The sequence below is a fragment of the Trichomycterus rosablanca genome, chromosome 9, assembly GCF_030014385.1.
Source record: "Trichomycterus rosablanca isolate fTriRos1 chromosome 9, fTriRos1.hap1, whole genome shotgun sequence".
Classification (NCBI taxonomy): domain Eukaryota; kingdom Metazoa; phylum Chordata; class Actinopteri; order Siluriformes; family Trichomycteridae; genus Trichomycterus; species Trichomycterus rosablanca.
The window spans coordinates 18,105,881-18,127,788 of NC_085996.1; the positions used below are offsets into that span (position 1 = coordinate 18,105,881).

A 21,908-nucleotide genomic window follows, 5' to 3' on the forward strand; every position below is an offset into this window, starting at 1 on the left:
TTTCTCTTGTCCCAGCAGTTTTTAACATAAGTACATTTAGCATAAAATGTGTTCACCATTTTAATTGTAACATTTCACTTAAAAATCCTTGTTTTCTATAACATTTACACAGATTTTTTTTAAATGCGATTAATCGCGATGAACTATATGAAATTCTGAGATTAATCGTGATTAAAAATTTTTATAGTTTGACAGCCCTAATTTAAACATAATAGCTAAGTAGTGTGAATAATAAGTATTCACACCCATGGCTTAATATTTTGTTGAAGCACCTTTGGCAGCAATCACAGCCTCAAGTCTACTTGGGTATGTCTGTACAAGCTTGGCACACCTGTTTTTGGGCATTTTCTCCCATTCTTCTCTGCAGATCCTCTCAAGCTCAGTCAGTTGGATGGGCAGTGTCTGTAGACAGCCATTTTTAGGTCTTTCCAGAGATGTTCAATTGGATTCAAGTCCGGGCTCTGGCTGGGCCACTCAAGGACATTCACAGACTGGTCCTGAAGCCACTCCTTTGTTATCTTGGCTGTGTGCTTTGGGTCATTGTCAAGTTGGAAGATGAATCATCGCCCTAGTCTGAGTTCCAGAGCACTCTGGAGCAGGTTTTCTTGAAGAATCTCTCTATATTTGGCTGCTGTCATCTTACCCTCTATGAGGACTAGTCGCCTAGTTCCTGCCGCAGAAAAACATCCCCACAGCATGATGCTGCCACCACCATGCTTGACAGTAGGGATGGTGTTAGCCAGGCGATGAGCAGTGCCTGTTTTTCTCCAGACATGACGCTTGTAGTTCAGGCCAAAAAGTTCTATTTTGGTTTCATCAGACAGAGAATTTTGATTCCTCTGGTCTGAGAATCCTTAAGCGGGCTGCCATGTGCCTTTTAGTGAGGAGTGGCTTCCATCTGGCCACTCTACCATAAAGGCCTGATTGGTGGAGTGTGTTAGCAATGGTTGACCTACTGGATGGTTGTCCTATCTCCACAAGGGAACACTGAAGCTCTGCCTTAGTGACCATTGGGTTCTTGGTCACCTCTCTGACCAAGGCCCTTCTTCCCCGATTACTCAGTTTGGTCGGGCGGTCAGATCTAGGGAGGGTTCTGGTGGTTCCAAACTTCTTCCATTTCCGAATAATGGAGACCACAGTGCTTTTCGCACTTGTGCCTTGACACAATCCGGTCTCGGAGGTCTAAAGACAATTCCTTTGACTTCATTGCTTGGTTTCTGCTCTGATATGCACTGTCAACTGTGAGACCTTTTATAGACAAGTGTGTGCCATTCCAAATTATGTTCAATCAACTGAATTTACCACAGGTGGTCTCCAATCAAGTTGTAGAAGCATCTCAAGGATGATCAGTGTAAATTGGATGCACCTGAGCTCAATTCTGAGCGTCATAGCAAAGGGTGTGAATACTTATGTACCTATTATGTTTAAATGTTTACATTTTTAAAAGATTTACAAAAATGTCTGAAAACATGTTTTCACTTTGTCATTATGGGCTATTTCATGTAGATTTTTTAAAAGAAAACTATACTCAAATCGGATTTTGAATATGTCTGTAACGTAACAAAATGTGGAAAAAGTGAAGGGGTGTGAATACTTTCTGATGGCACTGTATATATACAGTGAGTGAACATTCAGACAGCGGACGGTGTTTTTCAGGTGTTTTCTTTATATTTTGTTAAATTTAATATTAAAATGTCCACAAAGAATGTGCAGAGGAAGCGTAGTGCTGAAAAAAAGGAAAAAAAAAAAATCACAATTTGTTGTGTTGTATAATTACTCCTGCCAGTAGCTGTCACTGTGTATCAGACAGAGGGGACAGTGAGTGAGAGAGAAGAAGGAATTTGGCTCAGTAAAGTATTCTTTCTTTCGTGCAATTACACCGACAAAATACAACACTATTGAAATAAAAAAGGAAATAATAGAGAAATATGAGAGTTATTGTTGTTTCTGGTAGATACATTTTTATAAAAAAGGATATGTTATGGTGTATAGTACAGCACACATACTGAAATGTGATGTGTTTTTATGTACAGTACAGTACTACTGTGTATTATTGTTTATTACAGTAATGTCTATTCTATAATTTAAGATTTAAGGGAAAATATACTTGTATTTATAACAACAAAGTCCATTTAAGACATTAGAAAGGTTAGGTAAGGGGGTGGTTTGGGAGGTCTGGCACGGATTAATTCTATTTACATTATTTCTTATGGGAAAAATAGGTTTAACTAACGAACATTTTGACAGCTCTTTGGAACCAATTAAATTTGTAAGTCAAGGGTCTACTGTAAATAAAATAGTAGTAGTATACTGTAGTATTTTTAATTAATTTAATTTATTGCATGACATTTAAAGACCTTTTGTGTCTGAGTAAATATGCATCCAGTGTAAAATGAATCATTTCTGCTCACAAACTCCGAATTTATACTTTACAGTGACCACACATAAATATAGCATTTTAAAGTGTCCACACTTAAATATAGCATTTTAAAGTGTCCACAATTAAATACAGCATTTTAAAGTGTCCACAATTAAATACAGCATTTTAAAGTGAAACATGTACTGTACATGTGTACATGTATATATGACAAATAATAAAGAAATTCTATTTAAGAACTCACTTTTAACTTGGATTTAAAGACGTGGACAAAATTAAATGCATAATCGTAGCTTCAATCATTCGAGTGTTAACATGTCAAGTATTTGACCTCAAACAGTCATTGAGTTCCTGCTTAACTGGATGATTAAAGTCTTGTGGTCTAAATGTTTTGATTTTGTGCTTTGACATAGTACCATACTGAAACTAAATCAAGGGTGCTTTCACTGGCTGTGTGTATTTAAAAAGACAAACTGCTTTGTTTAAAATTTTACAGTATAATAAAGTTGTTTATATCTTGAAGGTACGGAAACGTTGAAATGAAATCTGAGGTTTGGCCTATGTTCTTCCTACTATAAACTTAACCAGCGTAACTTAAAGATTCACTCATAAATTCACATGCCTAACTGTTACCAAATATCAAAGGACATAACAGTAATTCCTAATTCTAGTTTAAAACTGTTTTCCTGCTATTATACAGTAAAGGTATTGTTAGCTAATACATTCAAATGTTCAGTATTTCAGTAGCATGGGGGGAATCACTGCATTACACTGCATTTGAAGTTAAAGTAAACAGTTAAAGTTGCAATGCAGCAAACAAATGCAACCCCTACTTCCAGAAAACGTGGGACTGTTGAGTAGCTCGTCAGGCAAAAATTCAACTTTTGAAAACTGCAACTATTAATTTCCTCAATTCCCAAACCATTTATAAGTCTCATTAATAAAAAAGCTGAAGAAACACAGTACTAAACATGCCTCTGAATGTGTTAAAGCCATCAAATTCTAAATGTGTTCATATTTAGAAAATACAATGAGGCTGATCAGTGAAAACTTTAGAAATCCTTTTTCTACTGTTGTTTGTTAAATAAAGATTCAAGAGAATTACTGTAACAAATCCCATATTCTTTTATTGCTTTGTACAAATTGTCCCGACTTTTCTTGAAATAGGGGGTTTTATCTGAAAATATGGTTAAATTAAGACAGGGACATGTTTTACAAAAAAACTATCTTATATAATATAGATTTTTAAAAAAAGAAGTTCTACGTTTTGTTGACAGCCTGTTTAAAGAAGAACGCTGTCTTTAGACAATTAAAGATCAGTATTTACAACTCCAAATCAGAAAGTTGCGACAGTGTGGATAATGCAAATAAAAAAATACGGGTTTTTTTTACATTTAACTTGACTTTTATTTAATTGCATGCAGTATTAACCAAAGATATTTCATTTTGGTTTGGTTAACTTTATTTTATTTGTTACTATACATTCATTCCTGCATTGCAGGCCTGCAACACATTCCAAAAAAGTTGGGAAGGGGGCAATTTAGAAATAGTAATGAAGGTACTTAACAAAAAATAAATACTGATGTTATTTCAAACAAGTAATGTAAACAGATGAATATACTGGTACAAAAGCAAAGATGGGCAGAGGGTATTGGTACTGGACTGACCAGCCTGCAATTGCCCTGACCTGTCCCCAATAGAGAATGTGTGAAGAATTTTAAAACAAAAAATTCAGCAACGACGACCCTGTACTGTTGCACACCTTTAAATGTGTTTACAGGTAAAATAGGACAAAATAAAACCTGAAACACTTCATTGTTTAATATCCTTAACGAAGTAATGGCAACAATAAAATGTGGTAAATATTTACTGGAATATTTAAATTTTTTGGATTGTGTTTTTTTTGGAATGTGGCCTGAAATGCAGAAATGGATGTGTATTAACATACTGTCTGCAATGAAATTCAAGTCAAAGTAAATGTAAAAACTGTGTTTTTGTTTCATGCATTTTGTTCATTTATTGATAAACTGATTTAGCATTTTCCATACTGTCCCAACTTTTTTTGATCTGGGGTTGTAAGACACGCATGACTTGATGAGGTCTGCTGCTATCATTACCATCACTGTCCTGAAACAACAGGAATATGGGAAAATTGTTCCTTACCTGGGCAACTCACTCCATGGGATGCACAAATGGTTTGAGAAGTAGTGGCTGGCAGAACTGTACCTTTAAACAGAAAATAAACTGTTAACAGTTTACAATGGAAGTCAACGGTTGTTCATAGTAAACTGTCTAAATTATAAAGAAATTATTGTTTTATGTGCAATGATGTGGATTGTTACTCATACAAATGGAGAAATGTATTTGTTGTGAAAAGAATAAATATGTCATGAAATTAAAGGTAATCTACACCATGAACAAGTATAACCATTCACTAGTCAATTTCCAGTACACCCTGACTTCATCAAACACACACACACACACACACACACACATGAATTAGAAGAAAACATGCAGTTTTCTAAAAACATGCTTTTTCTGGATCGGCTTGTTACAAAATCTGTGATATAAGGGTCATTGCTCCTTTTTAAAAATCAAAAAACAGACTAAAAAGAATTTCAGTTATTTTAAAAAGCTGATACAAATATAAAACAATAAATGTAAGGCTAACATGTGTCTCACTGACCAGTCTCTGTTACCGTTTTCCTTAACTTACACCAGGAGTGTAAAACTCATTTTCACAGAGGGTCACATCTGCATTATGGTGACCTCAAAGGGCCGATTGTAACGTATCCTGCTGTGATTGCAGTCTGCCTTTTAAGTCTTAGACAATTTGTTGTTTTTTTGGAGGCTAAATTCTGTGTTTGGTGTCAAAATGGCAAATTTTTTACTGTATATTTATAATGTATATCTACATTTATATTGCACTTCTTCACCACAGACACGGCCTCATAACACAAGAGACATACCGGTTTCTCTTCTTGAAGCACAAACTTGTATTCACTTCCCCATCTTTCATTAAATTTTCTTCCTTCTGCTTAAATTTTCTCTTCTTGTACATTTTGGGATTATTTGTAAATATTTCTCAACATCACTTGTTGGAAAACCGTCTCAGTTAAACGCTGATGTGGAAACACTGCCATCTAGTAGCAGGATGCAGTCACTTTGCAGGTCACAAAATCGGCATGCAGTTTATGCACGATTTTACAGTGTATTTTAAGACAATCAAACGGGCTGGATTTGGCCCACAGGCCTTGAGTTTGACACATGCGACTTAAGTAGACAAAAGTAGACCGTCCACACAAAAAGGGGGTTGAGATTAAAATTTTAGTATATACAGGTCCTTCTCAAAAAATTAGCATATTGTGATAAAGTTCATTATTTTCCATAATGTAATGATAAAAATTTAACTTTCATATATTTTAGATTCATTGCACACCAACTGAAATATTTCAGGTCTTTTATTGTTTTAATACTGATGATTTTGGCATACAGCTCATGAAAACCCAAAATTCCTATCTCAAAAAATTAGCATATTTCATCCGACCAATAAAAGAAAAGTGTTTTTAATACAAAAAAAGTCAACCTTCAAATAATTATGTTCAGTTATGCACTCAATACTTGGTCGGGAATCCTTTTGCAGAAATGACTGCTTCAATGCGGCGTGGCATGGAGGCAATCAGCCTGTGGCACTGCTGAGGTGTTATGGAGGCCCAGGATGCTTCGATAGCGGCCTTAAGCTCATCCAGAGTGTTGGGTCTTGTGTCTCTCAACTTTCTCTTCACAATATCCCACAGATTCTCTATGGGGTTCAGGTCAGGAGAGTTGGCAGGCCAATTGAGCACAGTAATACCATGGTCAGTAAACCATTCACCAGTGGTTTTGGCACTGTGAGCAGGTGCCAGGTCGTGCTGAAAAATGAAATCTTCATCTCCATAAAGCTTTTCAGCAGATGGAAGCATGAAGTGCTGCAAAATCTCCTGATAGCTAGCTGCATTGACCCTGCCCTTGATAAAACACAGTGGACCAACACCAGCAGCTGACATGGCACCCCAGACCATCACTGACTGTGGGTACTTGACACTGGACTTCAGGCATTTTGGCATTTCCTTCTCCCCAGTCTTCCTCCAGACTCTGGCACCTTGATTTCCGAATGACATGCAAAATTTGCTTTCATCCGAAAACAGTACTTTGGACCACTGAGCAACAGTCCAGTGCTGCTGTTTCTGGTTCAAAAGTGGCTTGACCTGGGGAATGCGGCACCTGTAGCCCATTTCCTGCACACGCCTGTGCACGGTGGCTCTGGATGTTTCTACTCCAGACTCAGTCCACTGCTTCCGCAGGTCCCCCAAGGTCTGGAATCGGCCCTTCTCCACAATCTTCCTCAGGGTCCGGTCACCTCTTCTCGTTGTGCAGCGTTTTCTGCCACACTTTTTCCTTCCCAGACTTCCCACTGAGGTGCCTTGATACAGCACTCTGGGAACAGCCTATTCGTTCAGAAATTTCTTTCTGTGTCTTACCCTCTTGCTTGAGGGTGTCAATGATGGCCTTCTGGACAGCAGTCAGGTCGGCAGTCTTACCCATGATTGCAGTTTTGAGTAATGAACCAGGCTGGGAGTTTTTAAAAGCCTCAGGAATCTTTTGCAGGTGTTTAGAGTTAATTCGTTGATTCAGATGATTAGGTTAATAGCTCGTTTAGAGAACCTTTTCATGATATGCTAATTTTTTGAGATAGGAATTTTGGGTTTTCATGAGCTGTATGCCAAAATCATCAGTATTAAAACAATAAAAGACCTGAAATATTTCAGTTGGTGTGCAATGAATCTAAAATATATGAAAGTTTAATTTTTATCATTACATTATGGAAAATAATGAACTTTATCACAATATGCTAATTTTTTGAGAAGGACCTGTACATTTAGTATATTTTTATATACATTTAGTATATTTTTATTTGTGATTTCTTTTACCTTAGCCCAAACTATGTTGCTGGGAGCAAATTATTTTTAATTATTATAACACTATTAATAAGATAAAATATTTAGAGAAAGAACATGATTTTAAAACTACTTTTTAACCGAGACTGTTTTGGGCTAGTTCTATAGAGCACAAAACCCTTGATTATAGTGTCTGTATTTAGTATTTCCTTGTGGATTTTTTCTAACCTACCCAAAACATACAAGAAGGTGGACTGAATAATCTCTTCTTGGGTGTAAGTGTGTGAATAACTAAGTGAATAACTATGTGATTTGCAACTGAATGGTAACACCCCAACATTCGGTAATTGTATGCATTCCTGTGGGTTCCATAAACGTAATATTACCCCTTAATATCAATGAAATACCAATAAAGACATTTGTGTGGCATTTAATCATTCTTGCTTAGAGCTTTGTCTAGTTGTTTAAAGCCCTGCCAAGGAATGTCAATTTCTCTCAACACCACAAGTATCAACTACACAGGGCTCAGTTCTGCTTTGTTCACAAGACACGAACAAGATACAGTGTATCACAAAAGTGAGTACACCCCTCACATTTCTGCAGATATTTAAGTATATCTTTTCATGGGACAACACTGACAAAATGACACTTTGACACAACGAAAAGTAGTCTGTGTGCAGCTTATATAACAGTGTAAATTTATTCTTCCCTCAAAATAACTCAATATACAGCCATTAATGTCTAAACCACCGGCAACAAAAGTGAGTACACCCCTTAGTGAAAGTTCCTGAAGTGTCAATATTTTGTGTGGCCACCATTATTTCCCAGAACTGCCTTAACTCTCCTGGGCATGGAGTTTACCAGAGCTTCACAGGTTGCCACTGGAATGCTTTTCCACTCCTCCATGACGACATCACGGAGCTGGCGGATATTCGAGACTTTGCGCTCCTCCACCTTCCGCTTGAGGATGCCCCAAAGATGTTCTATTGGGTTTAGGTCTGGAGACATGCTTGGCCAGTCCATCACCTTTACCCTCAGCCTCTTCAATAAAGCAGTGGTCGTCTTAGAGGTGTGTTTGGGGTCATTATCATGCTGGAACACTGCCCTGCGACCAAGTTTCCGGAGGGAGGGGATCATGCTCTGCTTCAGTATTTCACAGTACATATTGGAGTTCATGTGTCCCTCAATGAAATGTAACTCCCCAACACCTGCTGCACTCATGCAGCCCCAGACCATGGCATTCCCACCACCATGCTTGACTGTAGGCATGACACACTTATCTTTGTACTCCTCACCTGATTGCCGCCACACATGCTTGAGACCATCTGAACCAAACAAATTAATCTTGGTCTCAACAGACCATAGGACATGGTTCCAGTAATCCATGTCCTTTGTTGACATGTCTTCAGCAAACTGTTTGCGGGCTTTCTTGTGTAGAGACTTTTCATTGTGTCAAAGTGTCATTTTGTCAGTGTTTTCCCATGAAAAGATATACTTAAATATCTGCAGAAATGTGAGGGGTGTACTCACTTTTGTGATACACTGTATATCACAACAGCTAAAGTTCATGCATCTGTATTCATTTGAACACCTAATACAAAGTCTGTCAGTTTAAAAGAAATAACAATAAGTGGTTGCTCTGGTGCACATTTAAAAAATGTACAAGGACCAATAAATACCCCTACACTAAGCTATCAGGTAATATAGATTTTAAAAAATCTTCCTGGTTATGGCATGATTTGAACATAGACCAAAGAGACATTTTTAAACTTTTGGTAAAAGCATGTGACTGAATAGTAATTTAATCTTAAACAATTGGCAATCAAGAAATAACACAAAAAAGAACAAAACAATAAGGGTTAAGGTCCTAACAGATGCAACTTGAATCTTGGTGATGAGAGGGCTTGAACACTTAACCTTTAGAACAATAGTACAGCACCTTAAATTTATTGTAATTACCAATGATATAAATATTTTACATTAATGTAAAACACCTTTTTTCTAGATTTACACACAACCCTCATTTTTACATTATGCATCATTTAAAATCAATGGAATTTTACTGCTGTTTGCTGTAGATTCACTGTGTAGCATGCTTCAGAAAACGGTAGACAAGCAGTTTGACAAAGCTTCCAGCGTGTTAGCAGCACACTCACCACTAGATGAAATCGTTGTTGTTAGATTTAAGCAATGTGGGTAACAGACTGTAAAAACAAAATGAGAAATTAGTAGGGTTATGCCAGCAGCAATCAGTACAACAAGCCACATGTTTAATGTCGACTTTCTTGTATGTCATTCTTTAAAGGTGTTAGGCAAAGCAAAAGCAAACTGTGCATTAAAATCACAACAAAATGTGGGTACTGTTAATGACTTACATAATATGCTACTGTATTATAAAACGTCTGAGAAATGAGATCAATCTGTGTTTTTGTTTTTATATGACAGCCAAACCATCAAATGCACTGCACTGTGACCTTTCTGGCAAGGTGCTGAAACACATTAAAGGTTATCAGATCTGCCATAGAGAATTAATCTAATCCTTCCCCACCCTGAGGCATGTCTAACACTAACAAAGACCAAATGTTCAGATGGTTTGGGCAGCCTTTTTCCAGCCTCAGTGACTGGAAATTATGCCGTGACTGCATTTAATTTAAGTCTCTTTGGTTTTCAACACCCTTACAAGTACTCAAAAATGCATGTTGATCCAGAATACGCAGAGACATTTGATATTAAATCTTCAATAATAAAAACCTAACTGTTTGTTTTGTTATTTAATTTTGTTTAGTTATTTAGGTTACAGTGCATAGATCTACTTTGTATTCATAAATATGAACATACATTATGCATTTGTAAGAATAAACAAATGGAGTTCTAAATATGAAAGCAGTGAAATAATTACAGTTCATGCAAATTGCACCTGTTTTTAATAATAATAAAAAATGTTGCAATTGGATTATTTAATGTATTTAAAGTACTAATCATTGTAAAAAAAAAAACACAGAACTTACCACAAACTTAGAAAAAAAAAACATTTAAACAACAGACAACCCTGTCAGTAAAACTGTTTTAATAATCCACAAGTGAAAAGATCATGGAAAAAGCAACATCGTCACCAACAAGATTTTATAACATGCTTTTAGCTTAATAATAAGAAAAGCCAGCGTTCATTCGAGAAAAGCTGCAGGACAGCCTTAAAAAGCCATTTTTTGAGCAGAGGCAGGATTAGGCTAGACACAAAAACTATATTAGGAGTCTAAGAATCACAATCGTAGTACATAGCAAGGACACAGGCAGACAACAAAACACAAGAATGATCCATTATCAAAACTCAGAACAATACGCAAGGTTTGAACATGGCAAAACAAAACACTAAGAACCAAGAATAAAAAGGACTAGGTCTAGAACACAAAGATTTGGTTAAGTTCTAACAAATTAAAACACTTAGAAACACACAAGGACACACTGAAGGTATAAATACAGAAACTAATCAACCGCTACTCAAGAAAAGCATGTGAAAACATTGCCATGGAAACTGCAACACCAAGGAAAGGTACTAATCTAAAGTGCATTAATCGAGACAAGAGAGGAGGCCCTGGGGCATGATGTATTTCCTGCACATGGCAACTAGAGAAATAATCACAACATTTTCTTAGCTAGGACTTGAATTTTCAAGCAACAGGACTGTAGGTGTGACTGAAGGACCTGCTGGGATTGGCAACAAAACTGGCGGGCTGACAGGGAATGGTGACAGAACTGGAAGACAATAGAGACTGGTAACAGGACTGGATACAGGAATCAAGCAGGCTGGGATTGGCCTCAGAAGAAACTGGAAGGAACAAACAACAGGACGGGAACTGGAACTGGAGTTCCCACTAGGACCTGCAGTAGGACTGAAGAGAAGCAAGAAACCCCTCACCACCAGATCCAGCACGGAAAAAGTCAGGAGACCAACATGCCATCAAATTAGTGAACTGGTCAAAAGGTGCAAAGAATCTTAAGTGGAAGGTGGTACAATGTCCTCTGCAAGCACAAAGAGCAGGGCAGTGCCATAATGGATCAGTGCAACACTGTTAGTGAGCAGGCACCACCATTAGAAAGTGAAGTGGCACAGTGAGCGCATGGGGTTGAGCAACATCCTAGTGGGAACTTGAAGCAGAGTCAAGACAATAGGGAGAAGAGCAGCACCTTCAAGGAGTAGGTGGGGCATTTAACTTAATGGGGACAGCAGTGCCAACCATGGCACCAGCAAGGACAGCAGTGGGGGGAAATGATACTATCAGGGACAGCAGTGGGGATTCTGGTGCCAGCAGAGACAGCAGTGAGCACAAGGATGTCAGCCCTAAAGACACCAATGCAACCAGTTGTGTTCAGTATTTGGACTTTGGAACAAAATTGACTATCTGCATGGGACATGATCTGGTTTTTGTCATTACCAGATTTCAGTCCTCAAACGCATGGTGTACCAGCATGGCTCAAGGTTATGCTGTCATTAAAACTGAGAAAACCCAAATCATCATTTTAATGGTGGATCCACATCTTAGCACTTTCCAGCAAAAATTTGTGATTCACTCACAAAGTAACTGCGTCTTTGTGAGTGATAAAAGATGTAGTGACAATTGCTAGACACAATTGCAATATTTCAGCAATAACTTTATCAGAAATAATAATCATAGTCTATATCAAGGGTCAGAACACAGGCATAAGACACATAAATGATCTATTATCAAAAGTCAGAAAACTCCACTGCTTAAAATCCCAAAGATGCACATTAAAAATTTACAGAAATTACAGCCCTAAATCAAAAAAGTTGAGATAGTATGGAGAATGCAGAAAAATGATTACAGTAATGCAGTGTGTCATACATTTACTTTGACTTTTATTATATTGCAGACAGTGTGAACCCATGATCACAACACATTCCAAAAAAGTTGGGACGGTAAAGCATCAAAGGGGTCTGAAAACCACTTTGTTATGTTGTTATTCCTTCTCACAACAGTTAAAAAACATTTTGGTCTTAAGTTGTGCAAAAGTACGAGGTAGTTTTTCGTTTCAAAATTCTTCACACATTCTTTATTGGGGACAGGTCAGGACTGTAGGCAGGTCAGTCCAGTACCTGTACCCTCTTCTTCTCTTTGTGCAGGATGTTGTTTTGCATTGTCTTGTTGAAAAATGCATAGACATCTCTGGAAAAGATGTCGTCTTAAAGGCAGCATATGTTGCTCTAAAATCTGTACTTTTCTGCATTAATACTGCCATCACAGAAGTGTAAATTGCTTTTGTCAAGAGCACTGACATAACTCCATAGGTAATATTTAGGTAATATTTGTGAATGTAACTGTGTATTTTAGTGCTTATCAAAAACACACAACCCAAAAGGATAGATATTAAGTTATTTCTTATAGTAAATGTCTCAAGGATGTAATTACTAAAAGCAAAGTACTAATGTATTGTGGTGTTTTTTTACCAATGTATTGTAGTGTTTTTGTTCATGCTCATAAATACATACTTCGTTGTTCTTCATACTTTATTTTTGTTAAAAGAAAAAAAAGAAAAACAACTAAAATCTCTTATTCACAACATTGTCAGCTACACTGTGTTTGCTTTAATTATTCAAGAATTCAGTTGGAGTCCACCAGTTGCAATCTGAATTGATTAGGGATACAGGAGACAGATTAGGACTGCAAGCAGACCAGTCCAGTACCCATACCATCTTTCTTTGAGGGACATTTCAATAATTTTCTCACATTTCACATTTTTCACAAACTAAAGATCCTCTTCCCATTATATATAAACAAATGAAATTAAATTGACCAGACAAAACATGAAATAACTTGGGTTCATACTTTCAGTAATGAAATAAAGTAAATGTAGGAAAAACACTGCATTTTTATTTGAATTTTTATATTGTCCCTGCTCTTCTGATTTGAGGTTGTAGTTTAAAAAGTCATACACTTGGGTCAGCAGGAGGAACCAGGAGGCTGGTAAAAATCAAGAGATAATTAATGTAGCCTAATACAAGACCATCCTTGAAGAAAAACTCCCACTGGGGTGACTCTTCACTTTTTAACATGAATCAAAGCATATGGAAGTGATAGCTCGGTGGTAAAGATACTGGACTGGCAATCAGAAGGTTGCCAGGTCAAGCTCCACCACTGCCAAGGTTCCACTGCCCTCGATTGCTCAAATTGTATTAATTCATAACTGTAAGTCACTTTTGATAAAAGTGTCTGGTAAATGTCAGAAATGTAAATGTAATGTAATGCATACAGCTAAAACATTACTGCAATAACTCTGAATGTTCTCGACTGGCCCAGACTTAAACCATCCAATTTGATGGTGCTTGAGAGGATCTGCCATGAAGAATGAGACAAACTGTCTAAATCCAGGTGTGCAAATCTTGTAAAGATGTATTCAAGAAGACAGCTGAAACTGCTACTAAATGGCCTTTTACCTACAAAATAAAAGGTCTGAATAATTTTGTAAATAAGATATTTCAATTTTAGATTTTTAATAAATTTTCACAATTTGTCATTATGGGCAATGATGTGTAAATTAATGGGTAAAAATATCAACTACATTAATTCAAAACCAACTTCATTAAACAATCAAATGTGCAAAAGGTCAAGGGGTCTGAAAACATTTAGAGTGTACTGTATATGCAGTAAAAGAATAAATAATAAAAATGAAAGTTTGGTAACTGGTTTACTTCCACTGTATATATAAAAATATGCTCTAAATAAATGTGTTTAGACAGACAGTGTAGGAACACACATTTACTTACTGCAGCTGAGACTGGAGTCAGTTTGTGCATATGAAACCGGGATCTCCCAGAAGCTGTTGTCCCAGTCCACTACGTTTCCCACAGCATCACAGGTAAGTGCAGAAAGCGCAGAGGAAGTCATGGCTGAACTCCACAAACGGAAGTTGTAGATGATGCCCTCAAAGTTTTTCCCAGTTGCTTTTTCACTACCCATCTCGAAGGAACCTCCAGGTTCCACACTTGAGCCAATAGAGGCAGAACAGATTTTATCTTTGTAGTTTCCTTTAAAGTTCACGGCCACATGGCCATTTGTGTTGGACCAAGTAAGGCAGAAGGGCTGCATTTCCGAAGTGAAGTCAGTAAACATGACCAGGTCATCAATGGGACATTTGATGTTGTTTATGTTCAGAACTATGGAGTTTCCGGAATGGCCAAAGCTCAAGGAGGAGTTTTTGGTTGTGTAGAAAAAGATGGTCCCCGTGCCTGTATGAGAGGTGCTAGAGATCTCAAAGCATGCTGTGAACTCACTTAGCTGTGGGATAGACTTAGAACTGGACACTCGAACCACTTCCAGAGCGTTCTGGGGCAATGTGACCTTTTGGTTTCTCAGTGCCACTGCAACTGTAGGAAGTAAGGAGGGAGGGTTATTTAAATATATTTTATATATGTATTATTGTGACAAAATAAAACCAATTTTAGACTTTTGTGCTTACAAATTTTAGCTTATGTCATCACATTAGCAAACTATGGAAAGCAACATTTAAGATAAATAAAACATAAAAATGTCATGTAGCACAGAATTATAGAAGAATCTTTTTCCAGAGTTATCTTGGTGGTGCATTGATGGCATGAAATGCATTCACAATATTAAAAAAAAAGTATTTGTCTTAAGGCCCAAAAAAATAATTTAGTTTTATAAAACATGATGTCCTTCTCCCCTCTAGTACAAAAACAGTAATGTCATTGGTCCCCTTTTCTAAGGCTTTGTTTTGCAAATAAATAATTAAAACATTCTGGCACTACATAGTGTTTATAATAGATTTTCTCATCTATATATTTTTGAGATATCATGTAAAAAAATGACTAATAATCTGCTCCACTTTCTGCCTTTTGCTTAAGCTTATAACAGCATTTGGCAAGTCGGATTAACCTGTTAATTTAAACATGTTGACGTTGACAAAGCTTTCAACTCCATTCCCACATTCCATCCAATTTTTCTTTTATTCACACGCTCTGTCTGTCCTCAACACTTCATGTGCTGACACATCTATTATATCTGGAATCGGTTTCTGCCATGTTTCTAGTCTCTATGTCTTAAATATGGAAACGGACACCGTATTGATTAAATTAGTTGTTTGGCAGTTACACCTTATTTTTCTATTTATTTATTGATTTTCTCCCATTTTTTTCCCAATTTAGGGTAGTCAGTTTGTCTTTCGCTGCTGGGGATCCCTGATTGCATTCGAGGAAGGTATATTTCCTGTTCACGCCTCCGACGATCCATGCGCAGTCCCTTGCAGATCCTCTCTTTTTCACCCATGCTTCTGCACAGCCGCCTCTATCTGCTAATCAGGGTCCTTGCACAGCGTTTGAAGACCCCACCCACATAGTCCGGTCATCCTGCCCCCTAGCAGACACGGTAGCCAATTAGTGTCTGCTGAACTCACTGCCAATTATGCCCGCTAGATGGCACCCAGCCGACCGGCAGCAACGCCGAGTTTCGAATCGAGGAGTTCAGACTCTCGGCGCTGGTGTGCTAGCGGCTTATCCCGCTGTGCCACCTGGGCGCTTCACACCTTATTTTTTAATCACAGCTTATCATATATGAATTTTACTAATAGACATTGCACTCTGGCAAGTTATGTGCAACATCCACGCTGGCTGAAGAGGGGCTGCAGGCAAGCACATACCTATTCTGAATTATGTAAAGTTGGAGTTCACATCTTTACACTTGTCAGCTGATAAACTGGGTGCTACACAGCAAGATGGTTTCTAAGATCCAAAGATGCATTCTGTCTTCCGGTCACAGTCAGTGAGGAATTTTGCACCAAATTTAGCAAATGTGTTAAAAGTTTAGTGCTCAGTGGTTCAAGTTTTGTGCTCCCAACAAAAGTGATGCATCTATGGCCTCTGAATGATAGCCTTGTTAAAATGTCATAAAGGCACATATTTAATTCTCTGGTTATTTTTGTGTTTGTATTTTTAAGATATTTAGCAACAGTAATACACAAACGTGTAGTGTATCACTGCCAGAACTGGTAATGCCATTTGTAAATGTTTAACATATGCCTACATCTCCAGATGACCAGATGTAGAACTAAGAGGGCAAATGAGTCATTAAGTCATCTGACAAACAAAAGCAAGTAAACAAATTGCTAGTGACAGTGGTTAAAAATTCTAATAATGTTATCAACAAGTATTTTAACCATAATTACAATTATCAATAATAATAATGGCAAAAGTAATGCTGCTAATAGTTGTAACACAATCATGAAGAAGAACCATTAGAAAAAAAAGAAAACAAGGTGTTTAGAGAGCATTTAAGCATACCTCGCCTGTAACTGATACTGAAGCCTTTCTTCTGGACACTAAAATCAGAAATAAAGGATACCACCATGACATTGGTGCTGGAGTTGAGAGTCAGTCCATTGGCCGTCAGGCCACAAAACTTAACACTGCTTGCACCGGTGTTGACACTGACACTATCGTAGATGCAGCCGTGAGCTTCCTCTAGTTCAAAGTCAAGGAAGGTAAGCTGCAGGACAAAGCCGGCCGGAGCCTGCAGCGTCCACTTGCAAACCTTGCTAGGGGGGTAGTCACTGGGGTAGCACGGTGATGTAAAGATCCCCTCAGAGGCTGTGAGCACCTCTTCACACTCAACCTGGCAGCTCAGCACTGCTGGACCAAAATAATGTATGTATATCATTTAAAATCATTTCAAGGGGGTAACAGAATAGAGAATGGACAGCAGAAGATTAGAACAAGATGATACTCAGGAGACAGTAACGGACTGGGAGAAATCAGAAAGAGAGCTGTTAAATAGGACCAAAAGAGAGCAGGCAGGAGGGACAGCTGTTTTCTGAAGAGACAAAAGTGTTGGTACTTAGGTTCTCTTTTATTTATTATTAAATGTACTAAACTATTAGAAAAATCATTTGTGAGATATATAAAAGAGTTTAAAAAATTGGTATTGTAGATATACAAAAAGTGAGTAAAAACAACCTGCTAATTTTTAGAACATTAATGTATTTTGATTTCATATAGTTAATCAGATTTTTCTGTGACATTTAAAAAGCTCATTTCAAGAAAAGCGCAATAAAAACAAAAATCTGTAATTTTGTAATTATCTTGAACATTACTGACATAGGAACAAAAAAAGATTTCCAATGTTTTCACTGACCAATTTGACTGTATTTTGTAAATATACACAACTTTAGTATTTAGTACTTGTCTGCAATACACCCAAAGAGAGTTGGGAAAGGGCAATATAGGCATAAGTATATAAAATGTTTATGTTACATGACTTTGAAACATTCCACAATGGGTATCAGGGTATGACGGTATTGACAGAAAAAAAGCATAGGCTTATTATTTGCATGCGAATATGGGTTTTGGCTCACCACTTTGTGCCAAACTGCGTGGGACAATTGTCTATTCAGTTCAAAAACAACATTTCTCCTTTCACCTTAACTGTATAATATTGTATTAAAAAAAATCTTTGTCCATGTAGGGCAAGGCCAGAAACCATAGTTAAATGTTTGTGACCTTTGAGCCCTCACTGCATTAGAAACTGTCATGATGTGGGCTTGGGAGTACTTTCAAAAAACATTGTTCACCACTGCAACCTGAAACTTTATTGCACAAAGAGAAAGCCAAACATCAATTATATGCAGAAACACACCCAAGTTCTCTGGGCCTGAGCTCATCTTAGATGTAACAAGACATGTGTGACAGTGGACGTGTGTGAGGTATTCAATAAATCCATGTTTCAGCTGGTTTGTGGGAAAAATTTACACTGAGTTCTCTGTGTCCAATAACCATCCAGACTGCTTTCAGCAAAAGATGCACACGCTCATTGCAAACACAGAATAACATAGCACAGCCGGAGACTATAATTTTTAATCTCTTCTAATCTTCTTTACACTTGCTCCCTATACCCTAGCACTGTACACTTAACATTCTTAAAGGGCAAGACAATATGCATATAATTCACTTTCACGCTTGATAACATCATTAACATGTGCCACTGATCTACAACTCATCCGCAACAGCCATTCAGAAATTAAAACACACTGATCTACTTAAACTTTTAGCTTTTCAAAAAATCATGTTCTACTGCCACATCTAAAAACACAATAAAATTTAAACACAATAAAAATCACTTTAAATGATAAATCGGACTTGGATAAATCGGTCTTGTCCCGGCTTAGAGATTTCTCACATTCTCAACGATTAATCCATTAGTGTTATGAAATAAAACAAACTACACCGTTTCACGTTTTCCTCTTCAAAATCCAGCAGGGTTTTTTAATAAGCTCGCTTTGGTTTTTAATAAACTAAAAACGTGACAGAACTTTAACGAAAAAACCCAACTCTAAGTCAATTCAAATTGGTCCTGTCACACTGATAGCCTCTGTGTGCTCATATGTGCCACGCCCCTCTTCTCCGTGAGCACACTCACTCCTGATTGGTCCCCCTGAGCAATCAGCCCCAGCTGATCCTAATCAGGGAGCATTTAAAAGGAGAGCTGAGGAACAGGCTGGCAGGGGTTATTTTGGTTATTTTTGGTGATTTTTGGTTATTTTTGGTTATTTTTGGTTATTTTTGGTTATTTTTGGTTATTTTTGGTTATTTTTGACTTGTTTGTGTTGGACTCCCTCAGGTGATTACTTTGGTTTCTTTGGACTCTGGTTTGCTCTATGTTTCTTGCATTTGTTTGTAGTCAGTTCCTAGTTTGTGTTCCTAGCCTGTGTTTAGCCAGTGTTCCTAGCCTGTGTTTAGCCAGTGTTCCTAGCCTGTGTTTAGCCAGTGTTCCTAGCCTGTGTTTAGCCAGTGTTCCTAGCCTGTGTTTAGCCAATGTTCCTAGCTTATGTTTAGCCTATGTTCCTAACCTGTGTTTAGTCTGTATCCCTAGTTTATATTCCCAGTCCGTGTTCCCAGTCTGTGTTCCCAGTCCGTGTACCTAGTTCATGTTCCATACTCTTGTCATTCCCTTGTTTAGTTCTTTAATAAATATCTTGCCATACATCTCTGCGTGTGTGTCCGCCCCCTTTGTCTTGTCTTTGTCGAGATGTTTAGTGTTAGTAATTTTCTGGAGTTTGACTCCATGAGGTTTCCTCTAACCTTCTTACTTTACAAGCCAGCTCCCTATGATGGAAGCGACCTTTTGGTTGAGGGCTTTCTGCTTCAGAGCCAGCTCTACCTGCAAAACCTTCTCGACCCGCAGCCTTCTGAAACACAAAAGGTGATGTTCATGATGTCAAGGCTGAATGGTGCTGCGCGAGAATGGGCGAGGCAGCTCTGGACTGAGAAGGGAGCTGTGCTGAACTCTGTGCAAGAGTTTGAGGGCCTCATGCGAGCTCAATTTTCTCGTCGTCACCCCAAGGGCTCCAGGGGTCTTTTTGTTTGTTCACCGGCCCCAGTGCCGTGTTCTCAAGTTCGGGTCAGTCCTAGGCCGAGTTCGTCTGTCCAATGTCTCCAGTGTTTTCGCAGCTGAGTCCAGTTTCTCCAGGGTCCAAACAGCTGACTTCTGACGCATATCCAGGGTCCAAGCAGCTGATTTCGGACGCCTCTCCAGTGTTTTCGCAGCTGAGTCCAGTTTCTCCAGGGTCCAAACAGCTGACTTCTGACGCATATCCAGGGTCCAAGCAGCTGATTTCGGACGCCTCTCCAGTGTTTTCGCAGCTGAGTCCAGTTTCTCCAGGGTCCAAACAGCTGACTTCTGACGCATATCCAGGGTCCAAGCAGCTGATTTCGGACGCCTCGCCAGTGTTTTCGCAGCTGAGTCCGGTCTTTCCAGGGTCCAAACAGCTGACTTTTGACGCATATCCAGGGTCCAAGCAGCTGATTTCGGACGCCTCTCCAGTGTTTTCGCAGCTGACTTCGGACGCCTCTCCAGGGTCCACGCAGCTGAATGACGTTTCTCTAGTGTTTTCGCAAGTGACTTCGGACACCTCTCCAGGGTCCTCACAGCTGAGTGCTGTTTCTCCAGTGTTTTCGCAAGTGACTTCGAACACCTCTCAAGGGTCCTCACAGTTGAGTACTGTTTCTCCAGTGTTTTCGCAAGTGACTTCAGACGCCTCTCCAGGGTCCTCACAGCTGAGTGACGTTTCTCCAGTGTTTTCGCAAGTGACTTCGGACGCCTCTCCAGGGTCCTCACCGTTGTTTCAAGGAGTTTCTCAAGGATTTTTGCAGCTGACTTCGGACGCCTCTCCAGGGTCCTCGCAGCTGAGCGACGTTTCTCCAGTGTTTTCGCAAGTGACTTCGGATGCCTCTCCAGGGTCCTCACCGTTGTTTCAAGGAGTTTCTCAAGGATTTTTGCAGCTGACTTCGGACGCCTCTCCAGGGTACTCGCAGCTAAGTGACGCTTCCCCAGTGTTTTTGCAAGTGACTTCGGACACCTCTCCAGGGTCCTCACAGCTGAGTGATGTTTCTCTAGTGTTTTCGCAAGTGACTTCGGACGCCTCTGCAGGGTCCTCACCGCTTAATTTAGGAGTTTCTCAAGGATGTGTGCAGTTGATTAATGACGTTTCTCCAGTGTTTTCGCAGTTAACTTCGGACGTCTTTCCAGAGTTCTCACAGCTGTTTCAAGGAGTTTCTCAAGGATTTTCGCAGCTGACTTCGGACGCCTCTCCAGGGTCCTCACAGCTGAGTGATGTTTCTCCAGTGTTTTCGCAAGTGACTTTGGACACCACTCCAGAGTCCTCACAGCTGAATCAAGGAGATTCTCAAGGATTTGTGCAACAGATTAATGACGTTTCTCCAGTGTTTTTGCAGCTGACTCCGGACACCTCTTCTCAAGGGTCCACGCAGCTGACTCCGGACGCCTCTTCTCAAGGGTCCACGCAGCTGACTCCGGACGCCTCTTCTCAAGGGTCCACGCAGCTGACTCCGGACGCCTCTTCTCAAGGGTCCACGCAGCTGACTCCGGACGCCTCTTCTCAAGGGTCCACGCAGCTGACTTCGGACGCCTCTTCTCAAGGGTCCACGCAGCTCACTCCGGATGCCTCTTCTCAAGGGTCCACGCAGCTGACTCCGGACGCCTCTTCGCCAGGCTCCACGCAGCTGACTCCGGATGCTTCTTCTCAAGGGTCCTCGCAGCTGACTCCCGAAGCCTCTTCGCCAGGCTCCACGCAGCTGACTCCCGAAGCCTCTTCGCCAGGCTCCACGCAGCTGACTCCCGAAGCCTCTTCGCCAGGCTCCACGCAGCTGACTCCCGAAGCCTCTTCGCCAGGCTCCACGCAGCTGACTCCCGAAGCCTCTTCGCCAGGCTCCACGCAGCTGACTCCCGAAGCCTCTTCGTTAGGCTCCACGCAGCTGACTCCCGAAGCCTCTTCGCCAGGCTCAACGCAGCTGACTCCCGAAGCCTCTTCGCCAGGCTCAACGCAGCTGACTCCCGAAGCCTCTTCGCCAGGCTCAACGCAGCTAACTCCTGAAGCCTCTTCGCCAGGCTCCCCGCAGCTGGTTTCTGTTCCTGAGTTGGTGTCCTCTGTGGGCACTTCTGTTCCTGAGTTGGAGCCCCCTGTTGGCGCTTCTGTTTCCGTGTTGGAGTCCTCAGATGGCGCTCCTGTTCCTGAGTGGGCGTCCCTCGACGACGCTCCTGTTCCTGAGTGGG

At 39.6% G+C, this 21,908-nt stretch overlaps 1 protein-coding gene across 1 annotated transcript in view; it reads right to left on the minus strand.

Moving 5' to 3' along the window:
- Window positions 1–21,908, minus strand: part of adgrg6 (adhesion G protein-coupled receptor G6) — a 74,579-nt gene that overhangs the window by 40,019 nt on the left and 12,652 nt on the right. Inside the window, exons 3-6 of the mRNA XM_063002474.1 lie at window positions 16,625–16,969; window positions 14,096–14,695; window positions 9,471–9,518; window positions 4,541–4,603 (exon numbers count right to left, since the gene is read on the minus strand). Of these exons, the coding sequence (XP_062858544.1) occupies window positions 4,541–4,603; window positions 9,471–9,518; window positions 14,096–14,695; window positions 16,625–16,969 (1,056 nt within the window). The remainder of the gene's footprint in view (window positions 1–4,540; window positions 4,604–9,470; window positions 9,519–14,095; window positions 14,696–16,624; window positions 16,970–21,908) is intronic.